General features: G+C 43.7%; 1 protein-coding gene and 1 long non-coding RNA gene across 2 annotated transcripts; both read right to left on the bottom strand.

Moving 5' to 3' along the window:
- Positions 1 to 8,289: 8,289 nt before the first annotated feature.
- LOC129373206 (probable serine/threonine-protein kinase clkA) lies at positions 8,290 to 11,313 on the bottom strand. The gene is made up of 4 exons (XM_055050980.1): positions 11,303 to 11,313; positions 10,233 to 10,598; positions 8,429 to 10,042; positions 8,290 to 8,319 (listed from the first exon to the last, which is right to left on the bottom strand). Exons 1-3 carry the CDS (start codon positions 11,311 to 11,313, stop codon positions 8,680 to 8,682), a joined length of 1,740 nt encoding a protein of 579 aa, XP_054906955.1. The 3' UTR covers positions 8,290 to 8,319; positions 8,429 to 8,679.
- A 3,598-nt stretch (positions 11,314 to 14,911) lies between these two features.
- Positions 14,912 to 15,831, bottom strand: LOC129373269 (uncharacterized). Its single transcript, XR_008607338.1, has 4 exons — positions 15,788 to 15,831; positions 15,367 to 15,428; positions 15,133 to 15,281; positions 14,912 to 14,987 (listed from the first exon to the last, which is right to left on the bottom strand). It is a non-coding gene; the product is annotated as an uncharacterized LOC129373269 (long non-coding RNA).
- Positions 15,832 to 21,430: the final 5,599 nt, after the last annotated feature.

Below are 21,430 nucleotides of genomic sequence, written 5' to 3'. Positions count from 1 at the left end.
GCTGTGGTGGTGGTTGGAGCTGCTGTAGTTGTGGTTGGAGCTGCCGTAGTTGTGGTTGGAGCTGCTGTGGTGGTGGTTGGAGCAGCTGTAGTTGTAGTTGGGGCAGCTGTTGTTGTAGTTGGAGCAGTTGTAGTTGTGGTTGGAGCAGCTGTGGTTGTAGTTGAAGCAGCTGTGGTTGTGGTTGGAGCACCTGTGGTTGTGGTTGGAGCAGCAGCAGTTGTGGTTGGAGCAGCTGTTGTTGTAGTTGGAGCAGCTGTGGTTGTAGTTGGAGCACCTGTGGTTGTGGTTGGAGCAGCTGTGGTTGTTGTTGGAGCACCTGTGGTTGTGGTTGGAGAAGCTGTGATTGTAATTGGATCAGCTGTTGTTGTGGTTGGAGGAGCTGTTGTTGTGGTTGGAGCAGCTGTTGATGTAGTTGGAGCAGCTGTGGTTGTAGTTGGAGCACCTGTGGTTGTAGTTGGAGCACCTGTGGTTGTAGTTGGAGCAGCTGTGGTTGTAGTTAGAGGACCTGTGGTTGTGGTTGGAGAAGCTGTAGTTGTAATTGGATCAGCTGTTGTTGTGGTTGGAGGAGCTGTTGTTGTGGTTGGAGCAGCTGTTGGTGTAGTTGGAGCAGCTGTGGTTGTGGTTGGAGCAGCTATGGTTGTAGTTGGGGCCGCTGTTGTAGTTGGAGCAGCTGTGGTTGTGGTTGGAGGAGCTGTTGGTGTAGTTGGAGCAGCTGTGGATGTGGTTGGGGCAGATGTGGTTGTGGTTGGAGCAGCAGTAGTTGTGGTTGGAGCAGCTGTTGTTGTGGTTGGAGCAGCTGTTGTTGTAGTTGGGGCAGCTGTGGTTGTATTTGGAGTAGCTGTTGGTGTAGTTGGAGCAGCTGTGTTTGTGGTTGGTGCAGCTGTTGTTGTAGGTGGAGCACCTGTGGTTGTAGTTGGAGCAGCTGTTGTTGTAGTTGGAGTAGTGGTAGTTGTGGTTGGAGCAGCTGTGGTTGTAGTTGGGGCAACTGTGGTTGTGGTTGGGGCAGCAGTAGTTGTGGTTGGAGCAGCTGTTGTTGTAGTTGGATCAGCTGTGGTTGTGGTTGGAGCAGCTGTGGTTGTAGTTTGGGTAGCTGTGGTTGTGGTTGGGGACGCTGTGGTTGTGGTTGGGGCAGCTCTGGTTGTGGTTGAGGCAGCTGTGGTTGTGGTTGGAGCGGCAGTAGTTGTTGGAGCAGCTGTTGTTGTAGTTGGAGCAGCTGTAGTCGTGGTTGGAACATCTGTTGTAGTTGGAGCAGCTGTGTTTGTAGTTGGAGCAGCTGTTGTTGTAGTTGGAGCAGCTGTAGTCGTGGTTGGAACATCTGTTGTAGTTGGTGCAGCTGTAGTTGTGGTTGGTGCAGCTGTAGTTTCTATCTGTGCAACCATCGGCATTGTACCTGCTGCCGGTTGGGTTTTTTTGGAAAAGTTTTATTATATTTCAATGTTATTTTACACCTTCATATTTATACAAAGTTTTTACAATTTCACACTCATGAACTTACCATTTAATACTAGTAGTATCATCAAGATGTGTTTTGCCCCCATTTTCAATCTTTGTCCTGAAAAAGTTTACAGATTTACAGCCATTTTACAAAAATAAACAAGAACACAATTGTAAATAATGAATAGTAACTAAATTGTAATGAATTATATAAATTGTTATTTATAAATTATTATGAACCAGTTAAATAAAGACAGACAAAATAAAGCATCCTTCAACTATAGGAACAGAAAAAGACAAAGAAAATTTTCAAAACACACTGTGAGTATTTCACAGTTGATCCTCTAATAATTATCAAAACCGAACACACACCAAATTTATCTGCAATGTCTTGTTTTTAGTTTTTACAAAAAACTATGTTCTTTTGTTATTGGAAATTAAAATAAGCAGTACATATTTCCATATTTGTGTAGTTAAAAAAAACTTTAAATATATATATTTTTTTCAAAAATTAAGAACTTAATGTGTTAATATTTCATGTAAGGGTTTGCCAAGGTATTCTGTAGATTATATTTTGTGATCAAAATTTAGTTTCCCATCATTATCTGCACTTTATTGTTAATTAAGTTGTTCAATTGTTTTGACATATTTAATCTAGCTTAATGTCTGATTTCCTGGGCATGCAATGGTGGTATATGTGATAACATGACCCACATTTGGAGGTCTTTAGTCCTCGACGTGGGTTCAATTCCCGGACCCAACAATATTTGCTGAATGTTCCCTTTCCTGTCAGCCTACTTTCATATAGGAGACACTGGAGCCCACAAAAGCCCCCTGGAGGGGTAAGAAAGAGAGAAAAAGTCTGATTTCCCTTTTCAGTCCCCATTTTATCATGTGTGGAAAATGTTACATTTTTAATAAGCTTGCCAATATTAAAGATACATAAATACGCTTAAGTCCAGTCATTCATTCCAGTTTACATTTGCATTAAATGGAAATGTATTTCTGAATGTGTACTTACCCAAAGTAGTAGCTGATTTCAAAAGTTCCTCTAACTCTCTCCTGCTTCTCTTCTAACTCTTGGTCAAACAATCTGCTGCTGAACCTTATATATCACTTGACTATTGCAAGTATGACGCAGGTTTTTTTTTTTTTTAAACTGTTGTTGCTGTGACATAAAAACAACTCGCATCGATAATTATGTTTCCATTCCTATTGTTGAATCATTCCATCAAAGTGAACAAACCAGACGTCATTATCTTGTCCTGTTTATGCAAAAGGGTGTGACACCTTCTAATAAAAGAAGGTTTCATAGTTACATAAGGCTTGGTCGTTTTAGTAGTTTACACTTTAATTTTCCCCACAGGTTCTTTTTTTTTTTTTCAAACACTGATATGTGTTTTTTTTTTTTTTTTTTAGCACAGATGCTATGAAATCTACATTCTATAAAGCTGAACAGACTGTTTTGTACAAAGATTTAAGTTATAAAGTGTCTGACGTATTCAAAAACTAATTCAGACATAAATGCCTTTTAATAGATCTTTTGTTAAAGATGAAAAGCTTTTAAACTGCATGTGTGTTTGTGTGAATAGTATTCATAAGGGCAAGAATGCAAAGGTGTGGCTGTGACGTGTTTCTCTCACATCCAACATTGTATACAAATACATCATTAAGACGTCAATGTTTAATTTTTTCAAACACTGTAAAATTAGTTTATATTGGTACGAACTTGTTAAATGGAATAAACTTTATATTCAACAACAAATAATGTTGTAAGTCAGCTTAAGAGTATGACAATAAAATGTACAGTAATAATCAGAGATGTTTCTGTTGTAGATGTCACTAAGAGATTTCTCAAGTTTAAAACAAAAGTTTTTGCTACATTAGATTTCATTTTGAGCTATTGCAGTTTTAAGTCAGCTGGTTCAAAAAGAAACAGAAATTCACTGTTCAAAATGTTCTAAATTTTACATTTTCCACAATATTTGAAGAGTTACACAAACCACTTAACCTTTTGAAAGCCATTCAGTCGTTTTTATTCGTCCTTTTGACAATGTGAGAGTAAAAGTAAAAACACAAATACAAAAGCGAATTAATAACATTTCATATAGATATTATATTTCCCAACTTTTAATCTGAAGCCTAGGCGAAAATTCAAGTTGGGAGACGGAACACAGCTGATCCTCATCACCATCCTCCACGCCCCCTCCGCTGCCAATCAGGTCTGGCGACTTGCACCGTTCCAGCCAATCACCGTGCACGGATCCCTCCAACAAGGAAGCGCTGCCTTCGGTCTTCCTGCTCTTGAGCCGTGCTTCGACCCGCCACCTCCCATCTCCTCCTCCGTGCCGGCAGACACCTTCCAGGCTCCCTCTGCATTCCTTCACCTCAAGGCTCCATCACCAGGATTCGAACCCGGCTCAGACTGCCTGAGTTTCGCTGAGCCGACCGCCTGCCCTCGGTTGATCCTCAGCTCAGTCGTCTTCTACCGGGTTCGAGCGCCAAAGAACTTTGTACCATTAAATCTTCTAACTGCTATTTTTCTCTGTGTGAGTCTATCTAGATTGAGTAATAAAATACTCGTTTCCATCTGTATACCAGCTGTTAAAGTAATTTACAATAAAGTGTACGTTTCTATTATTCTTCTTTAAAAAATCAGAAGCGTTTTGTATTGTAGCTTGGCATTTTGAAAGGACAAATAAATAAATAAATAAATAAATAAATAAATAACCTGCAGGATTTTTTTTTTTTTTACACAGGAAAAGATACTTTTCAAGCGTTAAAACAAGCTTATATTGTGGGTTTGCAACAGTTAAACAATTCTTAAGTACAAATGGAGAAAGAATTGCATAACACACATATCTTAACATGCCTCATGTTGTTAAGATATGTGTAGTGGTTAAAATATCATAAAAATAATGATAATAGTTGTGATAAATATATGTTTAGTGTTAAAAATAAAACATTTGCTTTCTCTAATACTGACAAGAAAATTTTTTTATCAGCAATATCCGGTACACTTTCAATCCAAAACCATTACATCATGGAGATAAACATCAGCAAAATTTGCAATTTTGGCCAATTAATACTGTTAATTTTATGGTAATTAACTGCCAGAAATATAATAATTTTCTATGAATTTGACAATAACTTAGATTTTTACAATAGATTTGTGTGTTTTTTACATTTCATGACTCAAAACCACTAAAAATTTATCTTTATTGGGTTAATATAATTCCATGTATTTTCTGTGGTAAAATACAGTTAGCAACTGCACGTATTTTACCATTTTTTACCTTAAATTAACTGTTTTTAAATTTTTTTTTTTGCAGTGTTGACTTACGGCAATGCCATGTATTTTCGACAGTAATATAAGATTTTACTATGTGTAACTGTTGGTATTTTACAATTTTTTACTGTAAATTTACAGAGTTTTTTTACAGTGTCATTGTCCAACATTGGCTGAAATGCCACTCAGCGAGGGAGAAAAGTTCAAAAGAAACATAAAAATCCATATTGCAGTTTGCAAATGCATACAGGCACATAGATCTTCAGGCCAGGGTCATATTTGAGGCTATTTTGCTGCATGAGAACTGACACACTTCATTCAGTGGCGGAGCCAGAGGGGTGGCCGGGGTGGCACTTGCCACCCCCAACAGAGCCTTGCCACCCCAGTGGAAATGGTAATTTTAAAATATAATATGAGATCGGCAAAGATTTGCCAGGAAAACTGTAATCTTCGACTGTCCCTGAAGGCAGCTCGATGCCCGACGCTGTTCATTGGTTAAACTGACATGTGGTTCCTGCTTGATCCAAAACACATCCGCGTTTTGGAGTTACACGGTCCAGGAGTTTTGCAGGTATTTACGACATTTTACCGCTCAGCGGTAACCGCTGTTACCTTCCTAAGGAGAGGCGGCACTTGTCATACATTTCTAAAAAGAAAAAAAATGGTTGTGCACCGCTGCGTAGTGCCTCGTTTATTATATTAGCCATGCTAGTGTTGGTAGGTCGTGTTTTAGACAGAATCTTTTAACATATGTTTTAGTGACATGCTGCCCTCTAATGTTTTATATCTCCCAGGTCTTGCTTGAAATGTGTGGTAAGAATATGTGAAAAACCATTAAGTTTTATAATGACTGAAATGTAAGTAGGCTATGTCATATGAAAGCTTTGAATTATAACCTAACTAATTATATTAATTAATTTTGAACGAAAGGAAACAAATATATTTTTTCCTTTCGTTCCGTGGAACGGTCCATTTGTATATGGACCCCTCTGATAAAGCCTTGCTCACCCTTTGGCCACCCCTTGAAAAAAAGTCTAGCTCCGCCACTGCATAAAATAGATGCATTATAAAGAGCTGGAAATATTGAAACAACATAGAAACATCAGAAAAGACTTTACAACTTGAGCTCAGATAGGTCTTCCAAATGGACACCAACCATCAGCTTACAGCCAAATTGGTTACAAAGTAGCTAAAGGACCACAAAGTCAGTGTTTTAGTTTGGCCATCTTGACAATCAGATATGAAAAGGTGTGTGCAAGTGAGGCAACCTACAAAATGGACCCAGAACTTGAGCAAAATATTGTGTAAAACCCCCAAAGGCTTGACACAAATCATATAGTTTAGTAAATAAAAATAGAAAATGTTGGTAATTGTAACTAAGCTAAAACAAGGAAAGTTTGGTTTGTAACTTCAGACAGGGAGGAGAAAAGGAGATCATTTAAAATATTCCATTGCATTGTTGTGTTTTCCTGATCTTTTATTAAACTGACAGGTATATTCTTTACAAAATTATTTCTGTTATAAATTAATCTAGTCCAAAATGAAAAGAAAAACTGGACAATCATACAGGAGGTTGCTCAGACAGCTTATTTTTGGTAAACCCTACAATATTTATTGAGAGAAAAATCTTCACCAAACGACATAATCCTTCAAGAAATACCTTCATGACAAAGAGGATAAATTAATTCAACGACACAGAATAATTAGTTTTGTATAAATAAATAAAACATTGACAAGAGGAAATTATTAAGTTTCAATAAATGCTTTGAAATTCTAAGTGAATCTTGGTCTTGAATTAGAACAACATTCTTGTTCACACAAGCAATAATTGACATTTTCATGCAGATTTTCCTGTGGAAGACAGCAGAGACGTTACTGCTGAGTTGAAAGAAGCCAAGACAGCAGGGCCATGCTGAATGCAGTGATGAGGCTGATGGCATGGCTTGCTCCGTTCGACGTTTCTGTGTAAAAGAAGACAAAAAAAACTACTTACTTCAACTAACTCCTTTGTGAGTTCATTGATCATGTATGATTAATATGTTAATCTATATTTTCTATAGTTTGAATGTAATTTAACTTACGTGCGCCATCCACAAAAATTGAATTGATGTCAATGTTGAAGCTGTGACGGTTGAATTTGCTTTTCACCAAAACATTTGTGATTTGGGCGCTAGTAGGTTGAGATTGTGTTAAAAATTCAATGTCAATGTTGTTGATGATTGATCCATTTCTGCAGAGATAACAACATTTCAGTTAATCTGTGCACATTCATATTAACAGTCTTCAGAATTTATATGCAACTCATACCTGAATGAAATCACATTGAAACTGCGGTAAGAAGAGAACGCTGCCTGGTAGAGTGGTTCAAGCTACAAAAAGACAAAGAATGTGAGTTTTCCATTAATGGTGAATTTTAACATTGGATAATTAAAAATATAATTGCAGCAATCAAATTTGAAGCTTGTAAAAAGCAGTAAAGGGAATTCAAATCTATCCAGGTCAATTTATCCTGTGATATTGCAATCTCTTAATATTGGCTTGATAAAACATGTCAGATCCATTGTTTTTTTTTTTTTTTCTAATTTTCATAATTTTTTTTTGATTCATGCAAAAAAATTAAGTAAAAATAAACATGTTTTTTACTGTGTGACATTGCCTGGAAATGTTATATTTGGTGCCAAAAAACACAGATATGAAGAAAGAAAACTTGTATTAATTCTTTTAGGTAAGTTGTTTTAGGAACTAATTACTTATGCAAATATTTTACAACCATCTCAAATGAAACTTACATTGGTCTTCAAAAGTGCAGCTCGATTTCTGAAAGCTGTAGATGATGTGTCCAGCAACTCGGTGGTGAATATCTCTCCCGCAGATCTAAAAGTCAGTCGCCGTTTCACAGTTGACTCCACAGTTGTAGTTGCTGTTGTGGTTATTGTGGTGGTTGGTGGAGTTGTAGTAGCAGTTGTGATGGTGGTTGGTGGAGTTGTTGTAGTATTTGTAGTATCTGTCGTGGGAGCAGAGGTTGCCAAAGGTGTGCCTACCAGGATAATAAATAACAAATTAGCCATTACTCACAAATTGAGTCACTGTAGGTTTTCATGAAATTAAACAGACACATAAACTGGTCAAAAATACAAATATCAATGCTTCTAAAAAGAGCTTCACTGCTCTGTTCTTGTGTAGTGTTACAACTCTTTCACTTACGTGTTAGAGTAACGGTGCCAGGAATGAATGTAACGTTGAAAGTGGTGCTGTTTATTGCCTCGAGTAAGGTTGCTTGAACAACTTCATTCTTTGGGAGATTTTCAGAAGATGTAGTTTATATTAAACTCCAACCCCACTTCTGCTTCAGTATTATTCATTCGTTGTGCAAATCGTGTGGAAGCTCTGCAACATAACCACCAATACAGTAAGTAAAGAAAAAACTGAAAATAAAAAACCTACAGTATTTTGGATTTTTTCGACAAATAACTTAAATCATCATTCAAATCTTAAATATGCTTGTGGAAAGAGAAGTACAATTTGAATCTTACCTAAATGCAATAACAACTACGAATGAAGAGGATTCCAAACTTCTTTTTGTAGATTATGTCATACTGTAAGAAATAACGTTGAGTGCCGCCATGAGAATGAAGTATAAATTTCAATAATTCAAATAGACTGTAATGTTGAAAATATAAATACAAAATTTAGTTTGGTACTTACTGTTGCTGTGACTCTTTTCTCAAGATCTACAAACAATTCGCTGGATTTGTTAGTGAGTTGTTCATCAAATGGTTCAATGATGGTTGCTACAAGAGCATACACCGGAGCAGGAGGCTCAGTTGTAGATGTACTTGGTACAAATGGGGCTGCTGTGGTTGTAGTTGGAGCTGCTCTGGTTGTGGTTGAAGTTGGAGCAGTAGTAGTTGTGGTTGAAGCTGCTGTTGTGGTTGAAGCAGCTGTTGTGGATGGAGTTACTGTTGTGGTTGAAGCAGCTGTTGCGGATGGAGTTGCTGTTGTGGTTGAAGCAACTGTTGTGTGAAGCAGTTGTTGTGGATGGAGTTGCTGTTGTGGTTGAAGCAGCTGTTGCGGATGAAGCAACTGTTGCAGTTGAAGCAGCTGTTGTGGTTGAAGCAGCTGATGTGGTTGGAGCAGCTGTTGCGGTTGAAGCAACTGTTGCAGTTGAAGCAGCTGTTGTGGTTGAAGCAGCTGTTGTGGTTGAAGCAGCTGTTGTGGTTGAAGCAGCTGTTGTGGTTGAAGCAGCTGTTGCGGTTGAAGCAGCTGTTGCGGATGGGGTCGCTGTTGTGGTTGAAGCAAATGTTGTGGTTGAAGTAGCTGTTGTGGATGGAGTTGCTGTTGCGGTTGAAGCAGCTGTTGCGGTTGAAGCAGCTGTACTGGTTGGAGTTGCTGTTGTGGTTGAAGCAGCTGTTGCGGTTGAAGCAGCTGTTGTGGATGGGGTCGCTGTTGTGGTTGAAGCAGCTGTTGTGGTTGAAGCAGCTGTGGTGGTTGAAGCAGCTGATGTGGTTGGAGCAGCTGTTGCGGTTGAAGCAACTGTTGCGGTTGAAGCATCTGTTGTGGTTGAAGCAACTGTTGCGGTTGAAGCAGCTGTTGTGGTTGAAGCACCTGTGGTGGTTGAAGCAGCTGTTGCGGTTGAAGCAGCTGTTGCGGATGGGGTCGCTGTTGTGGTTGAAGCAGCTGTTGTGGTTGAAGCACCTGTGGTGGTTGAAGCAGCTGATGTGGTTGGAGCAGCTGTTGCGGTTGAAGCAACTGTTGTGGTTGAAGCAGCTGTTGTGGTTGAAGCAGCTGTTGCAGTTGAAGCAGCTGTTGTGGTTGAAGCACCTGTGGTGGTTGAAGCAGCTGATGTGGTTGGAGCAGCTGTTGCGGTTGAAGCAGCTGTTGTGGTTGAAGCAAATGTTGTGGTTGAAGTAGCTGTTGTGGATGGAGTTGCTGTTGCGGTTGAAACAGCTGTTGCGGATGGGGTCGCTGTTGTGGTTGAAGTAACTGTTGCGGTTGAAGCAGCTGTGGTGGTTGAAGCAGCTGTTGCGGATGGAGTTGCTGTTGTGGTTGAAGCAACTGTTGTGGTTGAAGCAGCTGTTGTGGATGGAGTCGCTGTTGTGGTTGAAGCAGCTGTTGTGGTTGAAGCAGCTGTTGTGGTTGAAGCAGCTGTTGTGGTTGAAGCAGCTGTTGTGGATTGTGTCGCTGTTGTGGTTGAAGCAACTGTTGCGGTTGAAGCGACTGTGGTGGTTGAAGCAGTTGTTGCGGATGGAGTCGCTGTTGAAACGACTGTTGTGGTTGGAGCAGCTGTTGCGGTTGAAGCAACTATTGTGGTTGAAGCAGCTGTGGTGGATGGTCGCTGTTGTGGTTGAAGCAACTGTTGTGGTTGAAGCAGCTGTTGCGGATGGGGTCGCTGTCATGGTTGAAGCAACTGTTGCGGTTGAAGCGACTGTTGTGGTTGAAGCAGCTGTTGCTGATGGAGTCGCTGTTGAAACGACTGTTGTGGTTGGAGCAGCTGTTGTGGTTGAAGCACCTGTTGTGGTTGAAGCAGCTGCTGCGGATGGGGTCGCTGTCATGGTTGAAGCAACTGTTGCGGTTGAAGCGACTGTGGTGGTTGAAGCAGTTGTTGCGGATGGAGTCGCTGTTGAAACGACTGTTGTGGTTGGAGCAGCTGTTGCGGTTGAAGCAACTATTGTGGTTGAAGCAGCTGTGGTGGATGGGGTCGCTGTTGTGGTTGAAGCAACTGTTGTGGTTGAAGCAGCTGTTGCGGATGGGGTCGCTGTCATGGTTGAAGCAACTGTTGCGGTTGAAGCGACTGTTGTGGTTGAAGCAGCTGTTGCTGATGGAGTCGCTGTTGAAACGACTGTTGTGGTTGGAGCAGCTGTTGCGGATGTAGCAGCTGTTGTTGTTGAAGGTTCGGTTGTGGTTGGAGCAGATATTGTTGTGGTTGGAGTTGCTGTGGTTGTGGTTGGAGATGCTGTGGTTGTTGTTGGAGCAGCTGTGGTTGTTGTTGGTACAACTGTGGTTGTTGTTGGAGCAGCTGTGGTTGTAGTTGTGGTTGAAGCTACCGTAGTTGTGGATGGAGCAGCTGTGGTGGTGAATGGAGCAGCTGTGGTTGTTGATGGATCTGATGTTTTTAAAAATATTTTTATGAACATTTCTATTAGTGTGTTTTGGGATTTGTTTGAAATTATTAGATTTTCTTGAACGTATTAATTTTTTCTTACCTGGGTTGCTGACAGAGATGGACGTAACATCCACATTAAATTCTGTAATATTTGATGCCTCAGTAACCAACGTTTCTGAGATAAGTGTATCATTAGGAGTTGATGATGACTCAAATTCAAGGTCCACAGAGTTGATGATTGATCCCGCACTGGAAAAGAGTAGAACAGTTATATTACATCTGCTAATGTCTTCTAAACAATTTTATTCATGGCCAAATTCAAGAGAAATTACCTGAATTTTATAATTCCAATCCTTCGGAATAAAGTGAACACTCTTTGAAAAGTGGTTCAAGCTACAATAAAAACAAGAAGAAAAGTTAAGTATGAAATTTTAGAGCATTGATTTCTCAGAATGTGTTATCAAACACAGTTGTACAATGAATACATTTGGTATTTATTGGTTAAAGTAGAAAACATAGATCTTCCTTAAAATGTAAAAATCTAAATCATATGTTGTGACTCATTAGGCTTTTTAAGAAAACATTTAACTTGTCTATAATAATAAATTTAAAAAAATAAAAGTGAAATTGTTACATGAGTAAGAAGGGTAAACATACACGATTCCTTATTCTTCCTGAACGTGTTTGGAATGCTGATGTTGATGAGTCTGCCAAATCAGGCTGAAATTTTCATTAGACTTAAAAATCAGCAGCCTTATTAGTGCAGGAACTGGACTGGATGTGGTAGGAGCTGATGTAGTTGTGGTTGGAGCCACTGTTGTTGTGGTTGGAGCTGCCGTAGATGTGGTTGGAGCCACTGTTGTTGTGGTTGGAGCTGCCGTAGTTGTGGTTGGAGCAGCTGTAGTTGTGGTTGGAGCCACTGTTGTTGGAGTTGCTGTAGTTGTGGTTGGAGCCACTGTTGTGTGAGTTGCCGTTGTTGTGGTTGGAGTTGCCGTAGTTGTGGTTGGAGCTGCTGTGGTGGTTGGAACCGCTGTAGTTGTGGTTGAGCTGCCGTAGTTGTGGTTGGAGCTGCTGTGGTGGTGGCTGGAGCTGCTGTAGTTGTGGTTGGAGCAGCTGTAGTTGTGTGTGGTTTAGCAGGTGTTGTTGTTTTTGGAGCTGCTGTGGTGGTGGTTGGAGCCGCTGTAGTTGTGGTTGGAGCTGCCGTATTTGTGGTTGGAGCTGCTGTGGTGGTGGTTGGAGCTGATGTGGTTGTCGTTGGAGCCGCTGTAGTTGTGTTTGGATCTGATGTGGTTGTGGTTGGAGCCGCTGTAGTTGTGGTTGAAGCTGCCGTAGTTGTGGTTGGAGCTTCTGTGGTGGTGGTTGGAGCTACTGTAGTTGTGGTTGGAGCTGCTGTGGTTGTGGTTGGAGCCACTGTTGTTGTGGTTGGATCTGATGTGGTTGTGGTTGGAGCAGCTGTAGTTGTGGTTGGATCTGATGTGGTTGTGGTTGGAGCCGCTGTAGTTGTGGTTGGAGCTGCCGTAGTTGTGGTTGAGCTGCTGTGGTGGTGGTTGGAGCTGCCGTAGTTGTGGTTGGAGCAGCTGTAGTTGTGGTTGGAGCCACTGTTGTTGGAGTTGCCGTAGTTGTGGTTGGAGCCACTGTTGTGTGAGTTGCCGTAGTTGTGGTTGGAGTTGCCGTAGTTGTGGTTGGAGCTGCTGTGTGGTTGGAACCGCTGTAGTTGTGGTTGAAGCAGCTGATGTGGTTGGAGCAGCTGTTGCGGTTGAAGCAGCTGTTGTGGTTGAAGCAGCTGTTGTGGTTGAAGCAACTGTTGCGGTTGAAGCACCTGTGGTGGTTGAAGCAGCTGATGTGGTTGGAGCAGCTGTTGCGGTTGAAGCAACTGTTGCGGTTGACGCAGCTGTTGTGGTTGAAGCACCTGTGGTGGTTGAAGCAGCTGTGGTGGTTGAAGCAAATGTTGTGGTTGAAACGACTGTTGTGGTTGAAGCTCCGGTTGTGGTTGGAGCTGTAGTTGTGGTTGGAGCTGCTGTGGTTGTGGTTGGAGCAGTAGTAGTTGTGGTTGGAGTCGCTGTTGTGGTTGAAGCAGCTGTTGCGGCTGGAGCAGCTGTTGCAGATGGAGTCACTGTTGCGGCTGGAGCAGCTGTTGCGGTTGAAGCAGCTGTTGTGGTTGAAGCAGCTGTGGTGGTTGAAGCAGCTGTGGTGGTTGAAGCAAATGTTGTGGTTGAAACGACTGTTGTGGTTGAAGCTCCGGTTGTGGTTGGAGCTGTAGTTGTGGTTGGAGCTGCTGTGGTTGTGGTTGGAGCAGTAGTAGTTGTGGTTGGTCGCTGTTGTGGTTGAAGCAGCTGTTGCGGCTGGAGCAGCTGTTGCAGATGGAGTCACTGTAGCGGCTGGAGCAGCTGTTGCGGTTGAAGCAGCTGTTGTGGTTGAAGCAGCTGTGGTGGATGGAGTCGCTGTTGTGGTTGAAGCAGCTGTTGTGGTTGAAGCAGCTGTGGTGGATGGAGTCGCTGTTGTGGTTGAAGCAGCTGTTGCGGCTGGAGCAGCTGTTGTGGGTTGAAGCAGCGGTGGTGGATGGGGTCGCTGTTGTGGTTGAAGCAACTATTGCGGTTGAAGCAGCTGTTGTGGTTGAAGCAGCTGTTATGGATGGGGTCGCTGTTGTGGTTGAAGCAGCTGTTGTGGTTGAAGCAGCTGTTGTGGTTGAAGCAGCTGTTGTGATTGAAGCAGCTGTTGTGGTTGAAGCAGCTGTTGTTGAAGTTGGAGCTGATGTGGTTGTGGTTGGAGCTGATGTGGTTGTGGTTGGAGCAGCTGTTGTTGTGGTTGGAGCAGATGTGGTTGGAGCTGTTGTAGTTGTGGTGGAAGGTGCTGTTGCAGTTGAAGCAGATGTGGTTGTAGATGGAGTCGCTGTGTTGTGGTTGGAAGAGCAGTAGTTGTGGTTGGAGCTGCTGTTGTGGTTGGAACAGCTGTTGTGGATGGAGTCGCTGTTGCAGTTGAAGCAGCTGTTGTGGTTGAAGCAGCGGTGGATGGAGTCGCTGTTGTGGTTGAAGCAGCTGTTGTGGTTGAAGCAGCTGTTGTGGTTGAAGCAGCTGTTGTGGATTGTGTCGCTGTTGTGGTTGAAGCAACTGTTGCGGTTGAAGCAGCTGTTGTGGTTGAAGCAGCTGTTGTGGTTGAAGCAGCTGTTGTGGTTGGAGTTGCTGTTGTGGTTGAAGCAGCTGTTGCGGTTGAAGCAGCTGTTGTGGTTGAAGCAGCTGTGGTGGATGGAGTCGCTGTTGTGGTTGAAGCAGCTGTTGCGTCTGGAGCAGCTGTTGTGGTTGAAGCAGCTGTGGTGGATGGAGTTGCTGTTGTGGTTGGAACAGCTGTTGTGGATGGAGTCGTTGTTGTGGTTGAAGCAACTGTTGCGGTTGAAGCAGCTGTTGTGGTTGAAGCAGCTGTTGTTGAAGTTGGAGCAGTAGTTGTGGTTGGAGCTGCTGTTGTGGTTGAAGCAGCTGTTGTGGTTGGAACACCTGTTGTGGTTGAAGCAGCTGTGGTGGATGGAATCGCTGTTGTGGTTGAAACAGCTGTTGTGGATGGAGTCGCTGTTGTGGTTGAAGCAACTGTGGTGGATGGAGTCGCTGTTGTGGTTGAAGCAGCTGTTGTGGTTGAAGCAGCTGTGGTGGATGGAGTCGCTGTTGTGGTTGAAGCAGCTGTTGTGGATGGAGTCGCTGTTGTGGTTGAAGCAACTGTTGTGGTTGAAGCAGCTGTTGTGGTTTGAAGCAGCTGTTGTTGTTGAAGCAGCTGTGGTGGATGGAGTTGCTGTAGTGGTTGGAACAGCTGTTGTTGAAGTTGGAGCTGATGTGGTTGTGATTGGAGCTGATGTGGTCGTGATTGGAGTCGCTGTTGTTGTGGTTGGAGCTGTTGTAGTTGTGGTGGAAGGTGCTGTTGCAGTTGAAGCAGCTGTTGTGGTTGAAGCAGCTGTGGTGGATGGGGTCTCTGTTGTGGTTGAAGCAACTATTGCGGTTGAAGCAGCTGTTGTGGTTGAAGCAGCTGTTGTGGTTGGAACACCTGTTGTGGTTGAAGCAGCTGTTGTTGAAGTTGGAGCTGATGTGGTTGTAGATGGAGTCGCTGTTGTTGTGGTTGGAGCAGCAGTGGTTGTGGTTGGAGCCACTGTGGTGGTGGTTGGAGCTTCTGTTGTGGTTGCTTTATTGGTAATTTAAATTCAAAAAATATAATCAGCTAATTTTCAAACAAGTTTTCCATTAATTTTGTGTTGATATATTTATTTTTCTTTGTCTCATTATTTTCATAAATGTAAAATTTTCTTAAATTTAAATTTTCTTCTTACCTGGGTCACCAATAACAATCGTTTCTTGTAGTATCTTGAATTCTGTGACGCTTGAATTATCGTTCACCAAAACCTCTATAATTTGTGTATCATTAGGAGTAGATGATGATTCAAATTCAAGGTCCACAGAGTTGATAATTGATCCTGACCTGTAAATGTAGTAGAATTAGATAATGTCAAAAAGTGTTTCACAAGAAAGTTTGTAATTTCTTGAGCAAACTACAAAGAACTTACATGAATCTTATTGCTCCAGTCTTTAGGAATGAGGGCAGAGCTCTTCTGAACAGTGGGTCAAGCTACATGGATTAAAAAAAAATTAAGTTTACAAAATTTGAAAATATAATTCTCCGAATATTTCTTACTAAAAACATTGGTACAATGAATACATTTTGTTACATTGGTTTATATAGACAACTTAAATAAATGTTATGTTTGAGAAACTTTAGACACATTGTAGGTAAGCAGGAGGATTTATAATAATTTATAATCATTTAAAGATCTTTAATTTAGAAGAAAACATAATTCACCTTTTTAGTTTGAAGGGAAACAAAAAATATCTTTCATAATCATACAATAAAGTAGAAATTCATGTAGAAGAATTAATTTTTAGAATGTAGAATGTAAATTGTAATGTTTGTAAAAAATAGTAACATACATGACTCCGTATGTTTGCCGAACGTGTTTTGAATGCAGATGATGTTCTCCCAAATTTGAGTCAAATACTTGATCAGACTTAAAAATCAGCAGCCTTATTAATGGTGGAGATGTAGTTGTTGTGGTTGGAGCTGCTGTTGTGGTTGGAGAAGCAGTGGTTGTGGGTGGAGCTGCTGTGGTTGTCGTTGGAGCTGATGTGGTTGTGGTTGGAGCAGCAATGGTTGTGGTTGGAGCTGATGTGGTTGTTGTTGGAGCAGCAGTGGTAGTGGTTGGAGCTGATGTGGTTGTGGTTGGAGCAGCAGTGGTGGTGGTTGGAGCCGCTGTGGTGGTGGTTGGAGCCGCTGTGGTGGTGGTTGGAGCTGATGTGGTTGTGGTTGAATCTGATGTGGTTGTAGTTGGAGCTGCTGTAGTTGTGGTTGGAGCCACTGTTGTTGTGGTTGGAGGAGCAGTGGTTGTGGTTGGAGCAGATGTGGTTGTGGTTGGAGCAGCAGCGGTGGTGGTTGGATCTGATGTGGTTGTGGTTGGAGCTGCTATGGTTGTGGTTGGAGCAGCAATGGTTGTGGTTGGAGCAGCAGTGGTAGTGGTTGGAGCTGATGTGGTTGTGGTTGAATCTGACGTGGTTGTGGTTGGAGCAGCAGTGGTGGTGGTTGGAGCTGATGTGGTTGTGGTTGAATCTGATGTGGTTGTAGTTGGAGCTGCTGTAGTTGTGGTTGGAGCCACTGTTGTTGTGGTTGGAGGAGCAGTGGTTGTGGTTGGAGCAGATGTGGTTGTGGTTGGAGCAGCAGCGGTGGTGGTTGGATCTGATGTGGTTGTGGTTGGAGCAGCAGTGGTTGTGGTTGGAGCTGATGTGGTTGTTGTTGGAGCTGATGTGGTTGTGGTTGTGGTAGGAGCTGCAGTGGTGGTGGTTGTAGCAGCAGTGGTTGTGGTTGGAGCTGCTGTGGTTGTTGTTGGAGCTGCTGTGGTGGTGGTTGGAGCAGCAGTGGTGGTTGGTGCAGCTGTGGTGGTGGATGGAACAGATGTGGTGGTGGTTGGAGTTGATGTTGTGGTTGGTGCAGCAGTGGTGGTGGTTGGAGCCGCTGTGGTGGTGGTTGGAGCAGCAGTTGTGGTGGTTGGAGCAGATGTGGTTGTGGTTGGAGCTGATGTGGTTGTGGTTGGAGCAGCTGTGGTGGTGGTTGGAGCTGATGTTGTGGTGGTTGGAGCAGCAGTTGTGGTGGTTGGCAGATGTGGTTGTGGTTGGAGCTGATGTGGTTGTGGTTGGAGCAGCTGTGGTGGTGGTTGGAGCTGATGTTGTGGTGGTTGGAGCAGCAGTTGTGGTGGTTGGAGCAGATGTGGTTGTGATTGGAGCTGATGTGGTTGTTGTCAGAACAGATGTGGTTGTGGTTGGAGCAGATGTGGTTGTGGTTGGAGTAGCAGTGGTGGTGTGAGCTGATGTGGTTGCTGTTGGAGCTGATGTGGTTGTGGTTGTGGTAGGAGCAGCAGTGGTGGTGGTTTGTAGCAGCAGTGGTTGTGGTTGGAGCTGATGTGGTTGTTGTTGGAGCTGTTGTGGTTGTGGTTGGAGCAGCAGTGGATGTGGTTGGAGCAGCAGTGGTAGTCGTTGGAGCTGATGTGGTTGTGGTTGGAGCAGCAATGGTTGTGGTTGGAGCTGATGTGGTTGTTGTTGGAGCAGCAGTGGTAGTGGTTGGAGCAGCAGTGGTAGTGGTTGGAGCTGATGTGGTTGTGGTTAAATCTGATGTGGTTGTGGTTGGAGCAGCAGTGGTGGTGGTTGGAGCTGATGTGGTTGTGGTTGAATCTGATGTGGTTGTGGTTGGAGCAGCAGTGGATGTGGTTGGAGCTGCTGTGGTTGTGGTTGGAGCTGATGTGGTTGTGGTTGTGGTAGGAGCAGCAGTGGTGGTGGTTGTAGCAGCAGTGGTTGTGGTTGGAGCTGATGTGGTTGTTGTTGGAGCTGCTGTGGTGGTGGTTGGAGCAGCAGTGGTGGTTGGTGCAGCTGTGGTGGTGGATGGAACAGATGTGGTGGTGGTTGGAGCTCCTGTGGTTGTGGTTGGAGTTGATGTTGTGGTTGGTGCAGCAGTGGTGGTGGTTGGAGCCGCTGTGGTGGTGGTTGGAGCAGCAGTTGTGGTGGTTGGAGCAGATGTGGTTGTGGTTGGAGCTGATGTGGTTGTGGTTGGAGCAGCTGTGGTGGTGGTTGGAGCAGATGTGGTTGTGATTGGAGCTGATGTGGTTGTTGTCAGAACAGATGTGGTTGTGGTTGGAGCAGATGTGGTTGTGGTTGGAGTAGCAGTGGTGGTGTGAGCTGATGTGGTTGCTGTTGGAGCTGATGTGGTTGTGGTTGTGGTAGGAGCAGCAGTGGTGGTGGTTGTAGCAGCAGTGGTTGTGGTTGGAGCTGATGTGGTTGTTGTTTGAGCTGTTGTGGTTGTGGTTGGAGCAGCAGTGGATGTGGTTGGAGCAGCAGTGGTAGTCGTTGGAGCTGATGTGGTTGTGGTTGGAGCAGCAATGGTTGTGGTTGGAGCTGATGTGGTTGTTGTTGGAGCAGCAGAGGTAGTGGTTGGAGCAGCAGTGGTAGTGGTTGGAGCTGCTGTGGTTGTGGTTGAATCTGATGTGGTTGTGGTTGGAGCAGCAGTGGTGGTGGTTGGAGCCGCTGTGGTGGTGGTTGGAGCTGATGTGGTTGTGGTTGAATCTGATGTGGTTGTGGTTGGAGCAGCAGTGGATGTGGTTGGAGCTGCTGTGGTTGTGGTTGGAGCAGCAGTGGTTGTGGTTGTAGCAGCAGTGGTTGTGGTTGGAGCTGCTGTGGTTGTTGTTGGAGCTGCTGTGGTGGTGGTTGGAGCAGCAGTGGTGGTTGGTGCAGCTGTGGTGGTAGATGGAGCAGATGTGGTGGTGGTTGGAGCTCCTGTGGTTGTGGTTGGAACAGCAGTGGTGGTTGGAGCTGAAGTGGTGGCGGTTGGAGAAGCAGTGGTGGTTGGAGCTGAAGTGGTGGCGGTTGGAGAAGCAGTGGTTGTGATTGGAGATGATGTGGTTGTGGTTAGAGCCAGTGCTGTTGTTGGATCTGATGTTGTTGTGGTTGGAGCAGCAGTGGTTGTGGTTGGAGCCGCTGTGGTGGTGGATGGAGCAGCAGTGGTTGTGGTTGGAGCAGCAGTGCTGGTTGTTGGATCTGATGTGGTTGTGGTTGGAGCTGTTGTGGTTGTTGTTGGAGCAGCAGTGGTGGTGGTTGGAGCAGCAGTGCTGGTTGTTGGATCTGATGTTGTTGTGGTTGGAGCAGCAGTGGTTGTGGTTGGAGCTGCTTTGGTGGTGGATGGAGCAGCAGTGGTTGTGGTTGGAGCAGCAGTGCTGGTTGTTGGATCTTTTGTGGTTGTGGTTGGAGCTGTTGTGGTTGTTGTTAGAGTAGCAGTGGTGGTGGTTGGAGCTTCTGTTGTGGTTGCTTTATTGTAATTAATTTAAAAAATGTAATCAGCTCATTTTCAAACAAGTTTTCCATTAATTTTGTGTTGATATATTTATTTTTCATAGAGTGTGGTCATTGCTTTCTTTGTCTCATTATTTTCATAAATGTAAAATTTTCTTAAATCTAAATTTTCTTCTTACCTGGGTCACTAATAGCAACCGTTTCTTGTAATATGTTGAATTCTGTGATGCTTGAATCATCGTTCACCAAAACCTCTCTAATTTGTATATCATAAGGAGTAGGTGATGATTCAAATTCAAGGTCCACAGAGTTGATAATTGATCCTGACCTGTAATGTAGTAGAATGTCAAAAAGTGTTTCATAAGAAAGTTGTAATTTCTTGAGCAAACTACAAAGACTTACATGAATCTTATTGCTCCAGTCTTTAGGAATGAGGGCAGAGCTCTTCTGAACAGTGGGTCAAGCTACATGGATTAAAAAAAATTAAGTTTACAAAATTTGAAAATATACTTCTCCGAATATTTCTTACTAAAAACATTGGTACAATGAATACATTTTGTTACATTGGTTTATATAGACAAATTAAATTATATGTTTTTATACTTGAGAAACTTTAGACACATTGTAGGTAAGCAGGAGGATTTATAATAATTTTAATCATTAAAAGATCTTTAATTTAGAAGAAAACATAATTCACCTTTTTAGTTTGAAGAGAAACAAAAAATATCTTTCATAATCATACAATAAAGTAGAAATTCATGTAGGATTAATTTTTAAAATGTAGAATGTAAATTGTAATGTGTGTAAGAAATAGTAACATACACGATTCCGGATGTTTGCAGAACGTGTTTTGAATGCAGATGTTGATGGGTCTCCCAAATTTGAGTCAAATACTTGATCAGACTTAAAAATCAGCAGCCTTATTAATGGTGGAGATGTAGTTGTTGTAGTTGGAGCTGCTGTAGTATTGGTTGGAAATGAAGTGGTTGTTGTTGGAGCAGCAGTAGTGGTGGTTGGAGCAGCTGATGTGCTGGTTGGAGTAGAGGTGGTTGTGCTTGGAGCAGCTGTGGTGGTCGTTGCAGCAGCAGTGGTTGTGGTTGGAAAAGCAGTGGTGGTGGTTGAAGCTGAAGTGGTTGTGGTTGGAGCAGCAGTGGTGGTGGTTGGATCTGATGTGGTTGTGGTTGGAGCTTTTGAGGTAGTTGTTGGAGCTGCTGTAGTTGTGGTTGGAGCCACTGTTGTTGTGGTTGAAGCTGCTGTGGTTGTGGTTGGAGCTGCTGTGGTTGTGGTTGGAGCAGCAGTGGTTGTGGTTGGAGCTGAAGTGGTGGTGGTTGGAGCAGCAGTGGTTGTGGTTGGAGCTGAAGTGGTGGTGGTTGGAGCAGCAGTGGTTGTTGTTGGAGCAGTAGTGGTGGTGGTTGTAGCAGCAGTGGTGGTGGTTGGAGCATCTGAGGTTGTCGTTGGAGTTGCTGTGGTTGTGGTTGGAGCTGCTGTGGTTGTGGTTGGAGCTGCTGTGGTTGTGGTTGGAACAGCAGTTGTTGTTGGAGCAGCAGTGGTGGTGGTTGGAGAAGCAGTGGTGGTGGTTGGAGCAGCTGTGGTGGTGGTTGGAGCTGCTGAGGTTGTGGTTGGAGCTGCTGTGGTTGTGGTTGGAACAGCAGTTGTTGTTGGAGCAGCAGTAGTGGTGGTTGGAGCAGCAGTGGTGGTGGTTGGAGCAGCAGTGGTGGTGGTTGGAGCAGATGTAGTTGTTGGAGCAGCTGTTGTTGTAGTTGGAGCAACTGTCGTTGTGGTTGGAGCAGCTGTGGTTGTCGTTGGAGTTGCTGTAGTTGTGGTTGGAGCAACTGTTGTTGTGGTTGGAGCTGCTGTGGTTGTGGTTGGAGCTGCTGTGGTTGTCGTTGGAGTTGCTGTAGTTGTGGTTGGAGCAACTGTTGTTGTGGTTGGAGCTGCTGTGGTTGTGGTTGGAGCTGCTGAGTTGTGGTTGGAGCAGCAGTTGTTGTTGGAGCAGCAGTGGTGGTGGTTGGAGCTGCAGTGGTGGTGGTTGGAGCTGATGTGGTTGTGGTTGGAGCTGCAGAGGTTGTGGTGGGAGCTGATGTGGTTGGAGCTGATGTGGTTGTGGTTGGAGCAGATATGGTTGTGGTTGGAGCAGATGTAGTTGTTGGAGCAGCTGTTGTTGTAGTTGGAGCAACTGTCGTTGTGGTTGGAGCAGCTGTGGTTGTCGTTGAGGCAGCTGTGGTTGTGGTTGGAGCAGCAGTAGTG

The sequence above is a fragment of the Poeciliopsis prolifica genome, unplaced genomic scaffold, assembly GCF_027474105.1.
Source record: "Poeciliopsis prolifica strain line A6 unplaced genomic scaffold, Auburn_PproV2 SCAFFOLD032, whole genome shotgun sequence".
Lineage (NCBI taxonomy): Eukaryota > Metazoa > Chordata > Actinopteri > Cyprinodontiformes > Poeciliidae > Poeciliopsis > Poeciliopsis prolifica.
This window is presented reverse-complemented; position numbering and strand designations above follow the sequence as displayed.